Source organism: Topomyia yanbarensis, chromosome 1 (genome assembly GCF_030247195.1).
Source record: "Topomyia yanbarensis strain Yona2022 chromosome 1, ASM3024719v1, whole genome shotgun sequence".
In the NCBI taxonomy this organism is placed as follows: domain Eukaryota; kingdom Metazoa; phylum Arthropoda; class Insecta; order Diptera; family Culicidae; genus Topomyia; species Topomyia yanbarensis.
Window position 1 is genome coordinate 74371241 of NC_080670.1, and position 14504 is coordinate 74385744.

Consider the following 14504-nt stretch of genomic DNA (forward strand, 5'->3'; position numbering starts at 1 on the left):
TAAATGCAAGCAGAAATAGGTAACTGATTTCGAAATTTCGTAACACTGATTATGACGAGCATCTAGATAGCGAAGCAGTAAACGATGAGAGTAGGGGAGACCGGGGCTAGTTGGCGGTGTTTTCAGTTTTCATTTTTTACCTTTTTATTTTTGTACCTAGATTTTTCAACATAGAACACGTGGCATGGAGAGGTAGACGGTTGCCAACATCAAAAGTATGTGACGCGGAAAACCCGCCAACTCGGCTTCTTATTTTTCCTTCGATATTTTTCTTTGCCTTTTTTTAACGGTAAATGTTCCGAATCGCGGCTTTTCGGAAAAATGGGTAATTTTCCGGGGAGGGTGGGGGGAAAGCTTTAAAGTAGTTTAAACTGAAAAAATAATTTGTGTTATTAAACTTACTAACAGTAGTATTGCGCATGAGAAAGTCGTATTCATGTTGAAGATGGTGTGATGCGGCATGGTTGAAGATGGTGCGAAGCGGCGCAAAGCTGCTGAGAATCCGCCGGATGAGGTGGTCTTGATCTCGCTATCGAAGGGTGCAATCAAATCTGTAATCCACTCGTTTGCTCGGTATACTCAAATATAGGGGTTATTCCTAGTTTAAGTCACGCGAAAGAAGAAATAAGTAAAGTAATTACAAAATTTTCCTGTAAATATAGCAACACTGCCAAACATCATTTCGTTATCCCTGCAGTAACATTACGTACGATGCAAAAAGTCAGAATCAATCAATCAGGAGCTGACGTAAAATTGAAACAAAAACGACCTCCCCTACTATTATGTCTAATGAAAAATTTTCTATGCAAATACAATAACAATTTTTAACTTTTATTCATATCTCCATATTATCTTAATTTGGTCTAGAAAGAATCGGTGAGGTGCATTTTAAAGGAAATTAGCCACGGAATCTAGCAAAAATAGTAATTTTTGTTTACAGTACAGTTTGTATTCCAGTTTAAAAGTAAAACTTCATTTTTCTCGCAACATGTTTTTTTTTTGAAAATTATGAAATTGTGTTCTTTAGACATTTTTACATATAAAAACATCTGAAACGTCAATATAACTTGAGTCAGTAATTCAAAGAAAAAAAGCAATCAAGCAAAATTTGCAAATTCTGAAAACGCAACTTGGTAGAGATTTTTCAGACAATGGCGCATATCTATACACTCCTGCTCTGTTTCAAGTAACCTTGCCTTACCCTACACATAGTATTCCTGTTGTGAGATTTCTTAAGCACAGTTAAACAACAGATTCTAGTCTACACTAAATGTATTGGCATTCATCTTTACACAGGATGATGTACACACATCATGCAATTTGGTAGAGTACATCGCGGTGCTAAACTTGGCGCTAAGTGTCCCATTGGCACTGGAATAGACATTGGAAGTAACCATTTTGGATAGGCAATCAACGATGGATAGCTGGGTGGACTGGATGAAGTGAAAGGTATCTAAAAATATAAAAAAAATGTCAATGAATTTTTAACAGGTTGCACAAAGCGTGCTTCAAAATAAACCTGATGATGTGACAGCAGTGATGTCGAGGAAACTGGTGGCTTAAATGCACTGGATGGTGTACTTTTGCTACACTGCTCAATTGCCTTCAGCAAGTCCAGATCACAGCGTTTGAGAATTAGTTCAAGAACAGATCGTTTTCGATGAGGGAAAAGTTGTGACAACATGTCCAGAGCATTTTGCGACACAGGAGTAGTATTTACAGTATCTAGAAATCATATAAGCGTTTATAGTTTTCACAAAACAGAACATTTTCTCTACAAATGTTACTTGTAGGTTTGGTGCTTTCAGCATCAACAACACTCTTTTCACTGATAGTTCTGGATGTTGATGAACAAATGTCCATGGACGATGATGGTTCCAGTTGAGGTGACGAACAGGGTTCCGTTATAGTCATACCGTAGATTTTCCCGGGTGGAAGCGCTTTTAGTTGTGTGCCCATTTCTGTAGACGCAAGGCGTAATGCGATAGCATCTTCTACCGCTTGTTGTCGCTTGAGTGCCACCTGAGAAGAAACAACGTTGACTATTATTCAAAATAGAGCAATTCCAATCTAGTTTTCCGTAGAGTCAAACCTCGTCAAATGAGTCTAATTTTTACCATGCTATATTTGGTGACATTTTATGATGAAAACTTTCTCCGCTAAGAAGAAAATTTTATTAAACTACTTTTGCGCGTCATAGACACAAAACATGTACCGTGACACAATTTCATTTTCGTACACCGCTATGCGGAATACTAATATACATTTTACAAGTAAAAAAATAGTTTACGAGACATTTTATTCATGTAGAAATAGTTTACTAGACAGCATAGGAAAGATACAATAATTATCTTTGTACTACAAATGCTCATTTTTTTTTCAAACAGAATCATAATTCTATAGTCAAATATACACTCAATCTCATATTCGTACAGTACACATATTTTTTTACATCAATTGAAATTTCTATAATAAATATTCAATGTGGTAGCTTTTGTTTGTAATTACAGTTTTCAACCGTATTGGAATGCTGACCACTAGTTTTCGTGTGTATTATACTTAAATTTTATTCCATTCTTCTAAATAGTAGTTTCTAAGATCATTCTCATTATAATCCGGATAATTAATTTCGCACTTTTTATCCAAATACTCCCATATATTTTCTAATCAGTTAATAAACGGGGTCCGCAGTGGAGAATCCATAACATTTAAACAATTATAAATTTACTCTAAACGTTTTTTGCACGCCTTATGCTTTAGGTTCTTCTCCTGATCGAATTTCCAATATCCACCATTTCTTAGTAAAAGTACCATTTTACGGAAGCATTGCTTTAAAATTTATTTTAAGATATTGATATTAAAATACACATTCTGATCCATCATTGCATTAATGAACACCAAATTTCTAGCACTTCTATTGGAAATATAATACCCCATACAATAACTCCACTGTCACTGCGCTTAGCTGCTGTTATAAGGCTTTTACGTCTAGGTCTGAGTTCGATTTTTTCCAGAGCCGTAGCAACCTAAGGGGCAAGGGGGGGGGGGGCTTTGCCCGCTTACGCTTTTTCTGCCGCACCACGTATGTTTCTCATATATGAAAGCGATACAATGAGTATGAGGGTCTGGTTTGTATAGTTTATACTGTGTAAAATTATTATCAACACGAAACTTCACCGCCGCAAATCGTCACAACACAACAAGGCACGGCGCATGTTTGTGTTGGTAGTAAACGACCAGTGGGCGATATCTGGCAATTATTCCACCGACCAGATTGTGGTCCAGTGGAACGCCGACGTCGACCCTTGTCATAGACTATAATATCTGGGCGGTTGCGTTGTAGGTATTGTTCCAACACAACAGTGTGATCCCAGTACAGCTTGAAACGGGCATTTGCCAGAACAGGTACAGACAGACAGATAAAGGTAGTTCGGCACAATCTCTTCCAAAAGACCATGTTGCACGCGCAAACTCTTAGCAACGTTGTTGTGATGCTCGGTATTGGCTGCAATGACTAGTACGCAGCAACCTGCCATAATGTGGTCGCAGGTCTCGTGCGGTGAATCCGGCATATATCCTCGACATCTTGGTGGCAAACATACCTCCTGTAATTCCTCGACTGCATTATCCTGTCGTGGTTGGCAGTCATGTCGGATTCGATCGCAAAGAGAGCTTACCTCGCTTGAACCGCAGTTTAGATGCAGCCTTGTCGACGTACGCCTGCTCCAACTGGTGTGGATGGGCACCGTGTACAGCTTCCTGCTTCCACTTTGCAATCTTCTCCGCTGTAATCAGCAAATTGCAGTTAAGGTTGCTTGGTATACTCCATGTCGATTGGAATTTTCCACAAAGTATTCTCGCAGTTGTAGCACCTGCGCTACACATATTGTCTGGATGTCGTATTCCTTGTCCTCCTTCATCCCGTGGCAATTCTAAATGCCTTCGTCTATTTGATGACGCCGGAACTGTAGGTCAGCACGGGAACAGCAAACGTATTGATTGCTCTGACTTTATTCCCCGCGTTCAGGGAAGATTTAAAGATACAGTTCACTTGACTCCTGTGTCGACCAATCGCACTGATAGTAGCTGAACAGATCGGCATTTTTCTAGACCAAACGCCATGCCGATGTCGCCACTAATTCTTTCGACTAGTTTGATGACTACACCCAATCGTTCTGTCGAGTCAGCATAGATCTTGATATCGTCTACGTTGGAAGTATGGGTCATCTCTTCCGGTGAGCTTTCTCTATACCTTACCTGATAGTCATGCCCGTTTTGATTGAACGGTAGGACGAGCGGGATAAAATAATCATCTTGAAAGTTCCTCCGGAAGATGTATTCTAGACCGCAAAACGTCTTTCTCACTTCTGAGCTGATCAGTGTTGTCGTCCCCCTCTCCATCACCTGCCACAGGAACCGCAGACTATAGACCTACTTTATACATATTCAACACCTTAATAAGGAGTGATATAGGCCATACTAATGTTCCGTTAGTTACAAACTAATTCTCTAACATTGACTGTATCGATGATGGCTTGATCTTTCCAATCTAGTGTGTTGTTCATCTCTTCTGCTCCTCTGTCATGATGCTATTTTTCTCACAGTGATAATAAATAGTGATGAATGTGCTCATGATCTTCTGCAGACTTGGTAGACAGGTAATTGGTATGTCCTTGGGGAGGAGAATTGTGGTACCACTGGTGATGAAATCCGACGATAAGCGGGGTTCGCGTAACGCCCAATTCCTAAGGTACTGCGTACCCTCGCGTAAATAATTGATTTCGACGGATACAGCTGACATCTCGTCGATTTCTTCACCTGCTCATTTCTCCTCGCGCCTTAGCCACGGTTGCCCTTCGCAATATTGTCCGGGGCCTCCAAATACCGGTTCAAAAGCTAGTGACAATGCTGATATCCCTACTCCAGACCTTCACTGCAATTGAGCTTCTTGTGGCTGATTTGGTCATAAAAGTGTAACGCCTTAGTCATTTTGATAAGACACTATTATACTATTGCTGTATTAGTGTGTCGCGTTTTTTGTTAGCTGGTGAGCTCCTAGCATGCAACGCTCAGTAGGAGTAATAATCGCACATAATTTCGCCGATCTTTTGCCGTCTCTGTATGCGGTCAGTCTTCCAATAGCGGCACGGTTGTTCGATATCCGATTCGATCTCAAATCTCTGCTATAGGTTCTGGTTTTTTCCGGTGATGTTGAGACTCTAGGTGTCGGTATCCTAAACATCTTACGGTTGCCACTGCAGCACAGAATACTTCCAGATTCTGCACAAATTCCAGGTGAATTGGAAGCACGTTACCATTCATGTTCTGAGGTTCACAGATCGACTTTAAAGAATACTGCAGCTTCGGGATCCTGGGGTGCAACATTGTATCCGTGTCGCGACGTTGCACAATCACCTCATACACATTAAAAACCAAATCGGGTAGTAGCTCTTTTTTCCTTTTTGTTAACGACTAAGAGTGAGTATTTTTTTTTTGTTTTTATCTTGTAATGAGCGAGACGATCAAAGAAGAAAGTTTAGAACAGCGTGGAATAATGTCATATGAGTAAGCTGCCGACGACGTAACACTTTGCGTTCTACCGCAGGAGTCAGGACCGTCTTCCGAACTCCCTTCTCAGGCGAGTATTTTGCTTTAAATGACGATCCGCTCCCTGAAAAACCTTTTGGTTTCTAGCATGCCATCGGGTACATCACGTTCCTTCGGCATGTCGGCACGATTGCCACGTGGCGCTGGCGATCTACGGCTATACTACCAAAATGTCAGAGGGCTAAGGACGAAAATCGAGGACTTGTACTTGGCTGCTCTTGACGGCGACTACGATATTTATGTTCTGACGGAAAATTGGCTTGATGATCGTATTACATCGATGCAGCTCTTCGGGGATTCTTATGCGGTTTATCGCGCGGATCGAAGCGCACATAACAGTGTTCATGGTCGCGGCGGGGGAGTTTTGATCGCTGTTTCTTCCGCACTAGCCTCCTGTGAATTTGGTGTGGATAGTTCATCAAGCATTGAAGTTGTTTGGATGAAGATTACTACGCAGACGAAGAGCTACTTTATTGGAGTTGTTTACATTCCTCCTGAAAAGCGACTTGACTGCACTATTACGCAGCTTCATCTCGACTCTATAGAACACGCTTCTTCTCAGGCAGATGCAAACGATGTGATAATAGTTCTTGGTGATTTCAACCAACCAGGACTGATGTGGGTTTCTTCTGGACGTGGATACGCTTACCCTAACCCGTTATCCTCGACAACAAATCCTGCCAGCCGCTTACTTCTGGACGGGATGGCTTTTCACGGACCAAATCAAGTAAGCACGATTTTCAACCATCAATCCCGTTTTCTTGACGTTTTGTTCGTCAGTGAGAATGCTTTGCCTGAGTGTTCTGTGAGTGAAGCTTCCAGTGTTATCGTTCCTTTGGATAACTATCATCCCGCATTAGAAACATCCATTTCCATCATTAGTTCACCACAATATGAAGAAGATTTAGCTGTGAATCGTCGTAATTTTCGTAAAACTGATTTAGCAGCACTACGTCGCACCCTATCGCTGATTGACTGGAGTGTATTACTTGATCAAGTTGATGTAAATGCTGCAGTCGATCTCTATAACCGATTACTCATTGACTGTGTTGAAAAATCACTGCCAGAATATCAACCTCCCAAGAAGCCTCCATGGTCTAACGCCATGCTTCGGAATCTGAAACGCATCCGTGCCAAAGCCCTACGTGCGTACACAAATCGTCGATGCCCTATTCTCAAGCGCTTTTTCGCACTCGCCAGCAATGAGTACCGCTGTTACAATAAATTGCTGTACAAAGGATATGTGAACCGCATCCAACAAAACTTACGACGAAATCCGAAGGGATTCTGGGCTTTTGTTAAAACGAAGAGAAAGGAAACGGGTCTTCCGTCTAGGATGGTCTACAATGGCGAAGTAGCGACTACAACGGCGGAAAAATGCTCCCTATTTGCCAGCTACTTTTCAAGTGTCTTCACGACTGATGTGCCATCTGCCATCGAGCTCGAAAACGCGACCCGTGATTTTCCCATTGGTGCAGTGGATATGGATGTATTCACTATTTCAGTACAATCGGTTCTCTCTGCAATACGGAAAACAAAATCGTCTTATGCTCCAGGACAAAGTGCTATGCCGTCTGCTGTTCTGAAAAAATGTTCCGATATCTTAGCGATCCCACTGACGCACCTTTTCAATGTGTCGCTTCAGCAGCAAAAATTTCCCGATGATTGCAAGTTTTCAGTTATGTTTCCGGTTCACAAGAAAAATGACAAAAGCAACACCGGGGAATCACTTCGCTGAGAGTTAAGTCGAAAATCTTCGAAGCGCTTATCAACGAGGTGCTGTTTTTTGCTAGTAAACATTACATAAGCCTTTGTCAGCACGGATTCTTCCCTGGTCGATCGGTTGAGAGGAATTTAGTTAGCTTCACATCGTTTTGCATTGAAAACATATCCAGGAAACTCCAGGTGGACACGGTCTACACAGATCTTAAGGCCGCTTTCGACACAGTTAACCATGAGATACTGCTTGCAAAGCTTGATAAACTAGGATGTACCTCGAGTTTCTGCCACTGGCTTCGATCCTACCTTGTTCACCGCGAGTGCGTCGTGCAAATTGATGACAACGTGTCTGAATCTTTTTGTAATAATTCCGGAGTTCCCCAAGGTAGTACACTAGGTCCATTACTATTTTCATTATTCGTGAATGATGCTGTCTTTGTTCTAATGCGTGGAGGGAAACTATTTTTCGCCGATGACTTGAAGGTTTTTCTTGTGATAAGGAATGAAGCCGATTGCCGTGAGTTACAATGTCTCATTGATACACTTTACAATAGACCTTTCTCGTCCGACCTAACCCCTATTTTTCTTATTTTTAATGTAAAGTTTTTACATTTCTATAAACAATTCCGTAAAAATCAGATTTTTTGGACCTTCCCATTATTTTTCACGATTTTTAAAAAAATTGAAAATGCAAGAATGTTGAATATTTTTTTCACCACATCAAGAATGGTGTGACTCGAAATATCCATATCGGCAGCACTTTTTTTGCGGATTTCGAAATGCATGATCGACAACACTGCAAATGAAGTGGTGAATCACGATACTACGTGCATTCGCAACTGTAAACAAACTAAAGGAACTTCGCGTTGTCAAATTTTGCGTCATATGTTTTACCGTTTAATTAGATTAATGTAAGAGTTTAATTATTTGCTAATTAGTTGATAGAATACGCCGGCCTAGCTTTTTAAAACCAAGTCACAATTGTTAACATAAACTATGGTCAATAGAAACGATGTGCACCAAGGTTTAGGTAAACATATGCCAATCAATCAACCAGTTTAACGTCCGCAAAGTAATCTCAGCTCCACATCATAAATGCAACAGACAGAAAAGTTTTTGAGTAAAAAGCCTTCGCCGATCTAGTAAATTCTCATCTGGCAATATGCACACCAAGTTACATTTTAAATTGGTCCCACTCACCACTAATAATGGCTATACATTGTATCTTTGTTCATTGTTGGTTTAGAGCGCATATATCGAGAAAGTGCGATACAAGCCAAACACTTGTAACTCAGCTTACGGGCGAATGATCATCTGGTTAAAGCCCTCAATAAACAAATTATAATTGTAACTTTGCTAATACTGACTTATTTGTAAATTTATGGCAAAACGGTGTTATTCCGGAAACCACTGCAGCAAAAACGATCTCTGAGCTCGCAAGGCACTAACATTCTACTTCTACCCCACCCAATTCCTGTATCTCTACGATTCCTAATAATCACGAATTAATTGTATGGTTCTCATTAGCATTAATTAAGTTTGTAGAAGCTATAAAAACTGCACGATTTTAAGTTGATCTGGATATGACGTAAAAATTCTTCCTGCTAGAATGGAAATAGGTGGTCCACACAATTTAGATCGCACATTTACGGATACTGCCTGAGTGATGATATATGATCAACCCTCATCGAGCTCGTGAATTTGGTCTATTGATTTTGATCAGGTTCGGTTGATTCACGATAAACGTTTCCCACCGCATTGATTATTCAGCGATAATATCAGTGTATACAGTGTCGAACCTAACAATGGGAGCATGTCGCTCACTAGGAGAAGTATTTGTAGAGATTTTGTAAGTCTCAACTGTCTATTGTCATCGAATCGAATACATTAATACATGTACAAATGCACGGTGTGCGATAAAGATTTCACCAACGTTGATTTCACTTTCAAAAATGCCTCAAACAAACAAACATTTTCATACTGATGAGCGACCCTACAAGTACAGATTTTACCCAACCGGCACCAAGTCGTACACACGCGACTTCATATGGGTGTGTGGCTGTTCAAGTGTACAATGTGGTAAAGATTTTGCCTCTAACCTATGTTCGCGTTCGTACGAGGAGCTAGTGAGACATGTGTGTGGCAATTTATTATATGCAGTTTCTCGAATGAACAATGGCACATACATATTTTCGGAAAAGGACTTGAGTATGTGTTCTGGGCTCTCCCTCGGACAGACGACCGTTTCAGTGTTAAGTAAGCACTATACCTATCCGATCCGTTTCAGCGACGGTTCAGTACCGTGCACATACTAATATTCCTTCATACACTTCATATGCGAGCATTCACACAGGCACCGTACCGGTCGCATATAAAATATCTGTCCGTACACGGTACTGAACCGGCACTGCATCAGACTGGAAAGGTGCGAATTTGGTTTTAGGATTCAATTCCGGTTCTCACTTGAAGGAACTACATTCATTCTGGTGATTGGTGGATGACTGCTCATATATTTGAAAAATGTTTCTTCCAAAATTACTCATGCTGCAAGCAACGAAAGAATCGTGAGTCATGGTCAAGACTATGTGTGGCTTTATGAATTATCGCAGCCTTGTTTTACAAGGAAGGATAAAATATGAATAAAAGTTTTGTGGAACTTCTTGCATATAATACTGTGATCACAATACTATTGGTTCTTTTGAAAGAAAATAAAAATAAAGCAGTTCGGCATCTTGTAGTCTGCTCCGGTGACAAAAGCCAAATTGTACCAGGATTTGCACCAACTGTAACCAACTTAGTAGCCTCAGGGACTTTCGCTGCCATTGTGAAAAGGCTCAGAAGCGCATTAGTTTGATACTGGTTGAAAAGCTACAAATTCCTCAATTTTCATTTCAACACCTTACGGGAATCAAATCCACCAAGAAGATCTGCAAAACGACAAATATTTTTATATATATAATTTCTTTCCAAGATTAGCATCAAGATTATTCTTACCGTAGCGAAACATGCTCTGTACAATAGACCCAGAACCTTAATATTCACCAAGCATCGATACTCTATTCGCCATAACTGTATTTGTAGGGAAGAAGTGTTTTTGCAACTCAAGCAGCGATTCTACGATGCTGTTTGAAAATATTACTATTACCGAGTTTCAGTGATAAAGCTTAGAAGACGGTGATTTCTTACCCGATTGATTCATAGTGCAACTTCAATTCGTTTGCTCAACTCGTTGCATTAAACAATTCAGTGCAACCGGTCGAAAGGTAGAATTTCTTTGATCCTCACTTTCAATCTTTACCAGCGTCGGATGCGACTCAAAACATACATCGCGTAGTTCCAGTTAAATCTTATGATTACACAGCTCCGACATTACCACAAACAGCGTAGCCATCACTTCATCCAAACTCCATGTAGCTGATCAGATTAGAAGGAAATATGTATAGATGAAATCGCACTCTTCCAGTTTTTCATAACTTACCAAAGCAGATATGGAATACTGCTGGAGGGGTTTTGGAACGTTGTAGGGTAGTGGAACAGCAGTCGATCGTTTCTGCAGCTCGATTAAATAAAAAAAAACTCAACGCAGTCGGCAGTCATTTTGACAGGCACAGGAACGAACATCTAATCAGCTGTTTTGAGCAGCCTCCTGGCAACCCTATACCATCATATGGAGTTTGACAGCGACCTACATATATGGGGCGTTATAGCTATAAAGCCCCAAACAAAGAATTATGTTCGGCACTATGCTCGATATTCAAGCATTCCACACGACGTTTTGCATCTTGTGGGATGATTTAATATCATATCATTCAGAAAATCGACATTTTGTAACTAAATACAGCTTCTAATCATTCGGTTCAAAATCAATGTTTTGCCTTTCATGGCAGTGATGCTGGCTGTACAGAGACGTCGTCCTTGACAGGAGGCTGGTTTTGAGTTTTGACGCACCTGGTCGTACACGTCAAATGAGATCATCCAAGCCGGTAGTGGTAGAAGGTGGAAGCATTTTTTTATTCCTTTTGAAAAAGGAAAGAGAGACAAATCATTCCAGAATGACTTGTGTTAAATGGGCAGTTCGAAGATTTTTCAATTTTTTCAATTGTTAGAGGTCCCAAATCATCGCGCCAATAGCCAGCAGGAAGTAGAGCACTCTAGTTAGAGTGTGGCCAAGAGGCCATGACGTATCCAAACGAACATGAAATTTGACGTAATCGCAATAGAAATAGGTCAGATTTCTGCTCGTTTGGATACGTCAAACGCGTCTTGGCCGCACTCTAACTAGAGTGCTCTAGCAGGAAGGTGTATTATTAATTTACGGATCAACAATGGCAATGAAATAGACTTTTCTATTAATATGCATAGGGGTAGTTCTTTGTACCGGTATTGCACTTTTGAGCAGAAGCCCAAAAAAACTGGAGCCGCTTTTCAATACACTGCCCCGGGGTTTTTGGATAAAAACAGCATAGATTGATCCATTAACACTTTTGCCTGAAAGTGCGAAACCAGCGCACAACACTACATCGGTGCTCGGCCACGTAAAACGGCAAAAGAAATCAGCTAGTCGGAGGATTCATTACTCGCCATAACTTTTTCACAGTTAGCTGAACGTCCGTTTCTTGCAGTAGCCGTTCGAAATAGCGTAAAAAGCAACAAAGGTTCAGCCGGATTCTGACAAATTCGTCTACTCCACTCGGCGAAATTAGATTGCCTTTACAAACTATAAAGTGTCTATAGAGGTCTATAGCATCCACCGAAAGCGACATTTTGTTCTTCTCATTTTGACATTAAAAATGTCTTACTCCACTATCTGGGGCTAGGTGTCATTCTAAAATCTAAACTACCTCCCATGTAACGAAACTATGTAAGGTTTGCACGCTTATAACTCCGATATTACTAGATGGATTTTAATCATTCATACACCAACCGATTCAGAAACACCTAACTTAAATATTGGTAATAATTTAATATCTCCCCAATAAAAGTAGACTTTTGGAAATTGGTAAAATTAAAAAGTTCACGAAAAACGGGAAAATTACCATTCGTGAGGCAGATTTCTCAAACACAGCCGTCAAGAGAGGGCAGCTTAGTTGCTCGATGAAACACGAAAAGTCATAAATAGAAGCAACGCATGTCCGTTTAAATCAGTTGTTGCTCTTATCCCAAACGAGCAACATCGTCTCCGGGCGATGCAATAAGCGTTATCGATTTTCGGTAACGTTGGCATTTGCACAAACTCGCACCTAAGTGACTAAACCCAAAGAGAATAGTGAAAGAGACGCAGAGTGAAAATCAGTCAAAACGGCAACACTCCCTTTACGATGATTTCAACACTAGAATTTGGCAACCGTTTCCAAAGGCAGCACTTTAAATGACTCCTATTATATTTTGAAAACAAACCTTTTGTCGATCGTTGGATTTGTTTATCAAACGATGTGCATTTTGAAACAAAGAGATGAAATAATTCTAAAGCTTGTTTTTACTCATACATAGACACTAGAATGCACCTTACAATCACGATTGCACTAAATTCTGACGAAAATTCAAATTTCTTTTTTGATAGATTTACAATACTTATCTCCTCCAACTCAGGCATGAGTAATGTTTATTTACATTGCACGATTGGTCTGCTCAATAAGGTATTTTTGGCTTCACACTATTCGTCTCTTTCCCTATTCTCTTTGACTAAACCATATACGGTTAGTTTATAAATAGAGGTGACGCGTACCCGTTTGAATCAGTTTTTGTTCTTATGTCGAACGGGTAAGATCATGGCTGCAGCGTCTGGGCACTACAATAAGCGGTAGACGCTATGCATTTTCGGCAGCGGTGGCCGTGTGCGAATTTTTCGGGTACCAGCACGGTGTCACAGAATGATTTGCAAAGTGGGTAGGCGGGGTGGTTTGGATTTAAGGCTCAAGTTACCTCAAGGCTTGGTAGTATGCGTAAGAAAAATTGTGTTCAGCTTTGCCACCAGATTATCCATTTAAACCTTTTCAAAACTCTAAAAGAAGAATATCAGTCGATTTATTAGATCTTCACGATTCAATTCATGCAAAATACCTGCTGGAAAAACCATCGGCTTAGCTGGATGGTGCTTTTGAAAAAGTGGCTGTGATTTTTTATCACACTACCACACCGAGTTGGGGTACGCAACACAACTGCGCAATGAAAAAACCACAGCCACTTTTTCAAAAGCACCATTTAGCTAAGCCGATGGTTTTTCCAGCAGGTATTTTGCATGAATTGAATCGTGATGATCTAATAAATCGACTGATATTCTTCTTTTAGAGTTTTAAAAAGGTTTAAATGGATAATCCGGTGGCAAAGCTGAACACAAATTTTTCTACGCACACTACCAAGCGTTCAATTCTAACACATGCTTAAAAAAGGTAATTTGAACCTTAATTCAATACGGTGTGTGCTGCAAGAGTGTTGCGTTTGAAAAAAATATATTTTTATGCATGCGTGTGCGCTGTAACTTGTTAATCCATGTTTACGGCGCTTTATAGCTGCATAGGGTAAAGAGCCTATTGGTTTTCATGTTTCATTAGACCTCTCCACATTTTGAAAAAGTTTTGAAATATGCATGGGTCAGCTCAAATTTTGGTTCTAGGCGTGAATTTAAGAACTTTCGCCAAAAATGGCTTAATTTGGACATGATTTCGAGGTGTCTCCAATCAAAAAACGTGTTTTTGCTATGTTATCATAGGAAGATCACTTACACTCTGATTTAGAAGGACCTACATGCTCACATATCATCAAAAGTTGTTCCTTAGACATATCTTAACATATTTTAACAGGTGAACAGAGCTCTATTCGCAATAGAAAATTTGTTAACCAGATTTTTATATAGAAAAGAATACCAAAACCAAAATAAAAATACTTCAATTTTTTCTTGGTTTTGATATACTTTTCTATATAAAAATCCAGTTAACGAATTTTCTATTGCGAATAGTGCTATGTTCACCTGTTAAAATATGTTAAGATATGTCTAAGGAACAACTTTTGATGATATGTGGGCATGTAGGTCCTATTAAATCAGAGTGTAAGTGATCTTCCTATGATAACATAGCAAAAACACGTTTTTTGATTGGAGACACCTCTAAATCATGTCCAAATTAAGCCATTTTTGGCGAAAGTTCTTAAATTCACGCCTAGAACCAAAATTTGAGCTGACC

The 14504-nt window shown here is 40.0% G+C and overlaps 1 protein-coding gene and 1 long non-coding RNA gene across 3 annotated transcripts in view; both read right to left on the reverse strand.

Annotated features, from left to right (window-relative positions):
• Positions 1 to 950: 950 nt before the first annotated feature.
• Positions 951 to 14504, reverse strand: part of LOC131677949 (doublesex- and mab-3-related transcription factor dmd-4) — a 130587-nt gene continuing 117033 nt past the window's right edge. For both annotated transcript variants that reach the window (XM_058958053.1, XM_058958052.1), the window contains exons 2-4: positions 1788 to 2022; positions 1520 to 1725; positions 951 to 1453 (exon numbers count right to left, since the gene is read on the reverse strand). In XM_058958053.1, coding sequence (XP_058814036.1) covers positions 1289 to 1453; positions 1520 to 1725; positions 1788 to 2022 — 606 coding nt within the window. In that variant the 3' untranslated portion in view covers positions 951 to 1288. The remainder of the gene's footprint in view (positions 1454 to 1519; positions 1726 to 1787; positions 2023 to 14504) is intronic.
• On the reverse strand, positions 9922 to 10880 carry LOC131677950 (uncharacterized). The gene is made up of 4 exons (XR_009303498.1): positions 10805 to 10880; positions 10513 to 10740; positions 10321 to 10448; positions 9922 to 10253 (listed from the first exon to the last, which is right to left on the reverse strand). It is a non-coding gene; the product is annotated as an uncharacterized LOC131677950 (long non-coding RNA).